General features: G+C 42.1%; 1 protein-coding gene across 1 annotated transcript in view; it reads left to right on the top strand.

Annotated features, from left to right (window-relative positions):
* Window positions 1-3,636: 3,636 nt before the first annotated feature.
* The window catches only part of FBXO4 (F-box protein 4), a 13,597-nt gene continuing 13,193 nt past the window's right edge, over window positions 3,637-4,040 (top strand). The window contains exon 1 of the mRNA XM_010853712.1: window positions 3,637-3,998. Coding sequence (XP_010852014.1) covers window positions 3,849-3,998 — 150 coding nt within the window. The 5' untranslated portion in view covers window positions 3,637-3,848. The remainder of the gene's footprint in view (window positions 3,999-4,040) is intronic.

The following is a 4,040-nucleotide window of genomic DNA, read 5'->3' as shown; positions in this document are numbered from 1 at the left end:
CTTGCCATAAGGGTAGTGTCATCTGCATGTCTGAGGTTATTGATGTCTCTCGGCAATACTGATTCCAGCTTGTGCTTCTTCCAGCCCAGCATTTCACATGATGTACTCTGCATATAAGTTAAATAATCAGGGTGACCGTATACAGCCATGACATACTCCTTTCCTGTTGGAGTCAGTTATCTTTCAGTTCAGTTCAGTTCAGTCGCTCAGTCGTGTCCGACTCTTTGTGATGCCATGAATCGCAGCACGGCAGGCCTCCCTGTCCATCACCAACTCCTGGAGTTTACTTAGACTCATGTCCATCGGGTCAGTGATGCCATCCAGCCATCTCATCCTCTGTCGTCCCCTTCTCCTCCTGCCCCAATCCCTCCCAGCATCAGAGTCTTTTCCAGTGAGTCAACTCTTGGCATGAGGTGGCCAAAGTACTGGAGTTTCAGCTTTAGCATCATTCCTTCCAAGGAAATCCCAGGGCTGATCTCCTTCAGAATGGACTGGTTGGATTTCCTTGCAGTCCAAGGGACTCTCAAGAGTCTTCTCCAACACCACAGTTCAAAAACATCAATTCTTTGGCGCTCAGCTTTCTTCACAGTCCAACTCTCACATCCATACATGAAACAGTAATTTGGACACCCTTAGTGTGATATCCCCAAGGGCAAAAAGAACTGGAAAGAAATCAACCTCCTTGATACTTACGTTGTTATTAAGTATGAAAATTGAAATGTATGTAATTAGAATTTTCAGTGTAAGAGAAGAGACATGAAATTAAGGTAATTTTGTAGTTCTAAATTTGAATAGGGAGTAATAACTCATCCCTTTATGTATATGAAGACCACTAAATAATGTCCAAATACCATTTCCCATTAAAATGAAGTAGGGCTCCTTGGAGATAAAGCCAATTCCAGTCTTGGGGAGGGTATTCAAATGGGTTGATGAGGGATAATTTTTCTTTAATTATCTAATAAAAGGAATTATAAAATTGGAATAGCAACATTTTTCAACTGTAAACAAATAACATTATAACTGCTAAATCCTTTGAAGTGAGAAGTTTATGGAGCATTCAGTTACAAATGGATCAGACTTTTGAAACCATTAATCAGTTTGATATCAGAAAAGAAGAATGACTGACTTTGAGGCTTCCCTGGGAAGTCATTTTGTAAGAGTTGAGAACCATCTTAGTACTTCATACTTAAACTGATTTATTTGTGTTATTCCTAGAGAGGTAAGAGAAGTGCCAATTAATTTATGGTTCTTTTTCTTGTCTGGAATCCCTTGCAGAACTAAGCCTGAAATTGGATTGGTTATTGGCTTCTAGCAATGGCATGCAAGATAAATGATGAAACTTAATATTCAGATCTCACAGAACCTCTGGGGCTTTATTGGATTTCTGTTATTTGACATTTAGATCCCCAGATAATTTACTTTTGAAGTGTAAATACAAGCTCGTAAGCACTGTGTCCATTATTAAGCATTATCGCACTCTGCTATGTAGAATATAAATACGGATATAGATAGAGATAGAGATGAATATTATGTTAAACATATTATATATTTAATTATTTGTATAAATACACACAACTTATCTATGTTTCCTGTAGCTTGTCATGATCCTTACAGGCTTAAATGTTTTTGTGAAGTTGCTGATCCTCTTCTATTTTTGAAGGTTATTTAAAAAATGGGATTAATTTCCCACTCTTGGGCACATATCTGGACAAAACTATAATTCAAAAAATACATGTACCCCATGTTCATAGCAGCAGTATTCACACTAGCCATGACATGGAAGCAACTGAATGTCCATGGACAGATGAATGGAGAAAGATGTGGTATATACACATACAATGGAATATTACTGAATCATAAAAAAGAAAATAATGCCATTTGCAGCAACATGACTGGACATAGAGTAAACATAGTGAAGTCAGAGAAAGACAAATACCATATCACTTATGTGTGGAAACTAAAACATGACACAAGTGAACATATCTTCAAAAGGGACTCACAGAGATAGACCACAGACTAAACAGGTAGGAAGGGGAAGGGAGTGGGGGAGGGATGAAGGGGGAGTTCTGGCTTAGCAGAAGCAAACTATTATATATAGAATGGATAAACAACAAGATCCTACTGAATAGCACAGGGAACTATATTCAATAGCCTGTGTTAAACTGTAGCAGAAAAGAATATAAAAAAGTATCAGTTCAGTTCAGTTGCTCAGTCCTGTCGGACTCTTTGCGACCCCATGAATCGCAGCACGCCAGGTCTCCCTGTCCATCACCAGCTCCCGGAGTTCACTCAGACTTACGACCATCGAGTCAGTGATGCCATCCAGCCATCTCATCCTCTGTCGTCCCCTTCTCCTCCTGCCCCCAATCCCTCCCAGCATCAGAGTCTTTTCCAGTGAGTCAACTCTTGGCATGAGGTGGCCAAAGTACTGGAGTTTCAGCCTTAGCATCATTCCTTCCAAAGAAATCCCAGGGCTGATCTCCTTCAGAATGGACTGGTTGGATCTCCTTGCAGTCCAAGGGACTCTCAAGAGTCTTCTCCAACACCACAGTTCAAAAGCATCAATTCTTCGGCGCTCAGCCTTCTTCACAGTCCAACTCTCACATCCACACATGACCACTGGAAAAACCATAGCCTTGACTAGACGGACCTTTGTTGGCAAAGTAATGTCTCTGCTTTTGAATATGCTATCTAGGTTGGTCATAACTTTCCTTCCAAGGAGTAAGCGTCTTTTAATTTCATGGCTGCAGTCACCATCTGCAGTGATTTTGTAGCCCCCCAAAATAAAGTCTGACAGTGTTTCCACTGTTTCCCCATCTATTTCCCATGAAGTGATGGGACCAGATACCATGATCTTCGTTTTCTGAATGTTAAGCTTTAAGCCAACTTTTTCACTCTCCACTTTAGCTTTCATCAAGAGGCTTTTGAGTTCCTCTTCACTTTCTGCCATAAGAGTGGTGTCATCTGCATATCTGAGGTTATTGATATTTCTCCCAGCAATCTTGATTCCAGCTTGTGTTTCTTCCAGTCCAGCGTTTCTCATGATGTACTCTGCATTTAAGTTAAATAAGCAGGGTGACAGTATACAGCCTTGATGTACTCCTTTCCCTGTTTGGAACCAGTCTGTTGTTCCATGTCCAGTTCTAACTGTTGCTTCCTGACCTGCATACAGATTTCTCAAGAGGCAGGTCAGGTGGTCTGGTATTCCCATCTCTTTCAGAATTTCCCACAGTTAATTGTATATACATATAACTGAATCACTTTGCTGCACACCAGAAATTAACACATTATAAATCAATACTTTAAAAAGTTTGCAACAAAAAAGGATTTTTTTATATGGGTGATTTGGGTAATACATGAGAATGTTTTAACAACTGAGATAAGAGAATGGTGGGCAGAGGCTGATTCTGAAATTTATAAATCTCCATAGTTGATTATTTTCACGAAGAGAATGGGTAGCTGCATGTCCTGGAAACTGCAGGTTGACAGTGAGTTAAACCAGGTTTCTGTTTCAGTTCAGTGGCTCAGCCCTGTCCGACTCTTTGTGATCCAATGGACTACTGTACACTAGGCTTCCCTGTCCATCACCAACTCCAGGAGCTTGGTCAAACTCATGTCCATCAGTTGGTGATGCCATCCAACCATCTCATCCTCTGTCTTCTCCTCCTGCCTTCACTCTTTCCCAGCATCAGGCATTAAGCACCAAATAGTGGAAGAGGGCCATCCATTGCATAAGAGTCGCCCAGACCCAGGCAAAGAGGAAAAGAAATGAGTTCCACACAGAGAGGGACGGCCTTGGGTGAAGTAACGCAGTTATAGAGGGGCAAAGGGCGAGAGCTCTTAAATCAATGGGTGAGGTCAGCGCGCCTGAGGTTGAGGCCTTAAGTGAGGGGCGCAGTGATTTCTGGTGGGAGCTTCAAACTCCGCTGCGAACCACGCTCAATTGGGCCATCTCTCTCCCCGGCTCTGAAGGTTTCTTCGTCTGCGGTGGGACCGGGGTAGGAGGGCTGGGGGTTGGGGGGAACGCAGGGAGCGGGGCG

The sequence above is a fragment of the Bison bison genome, unplaced genomic scaffold (assembly GCF_000754665.1).
Source record: "Bison bison bison isolate TAMUID 2011002044 unplaced genomic scaffold, Bison_UMD1.0 scf7180017864331, whole genome shotgun sequence".
Taxonomy (NCBI): domain Eukaryota; kingdom Metazoa; phylum Chordata; class Mammalia; order Artiodactyla; family Bovidae; genus Bison; species Bison bison.
This window is presented reverse-complemented; position numbering and strand designations above follow the sequence as displayed.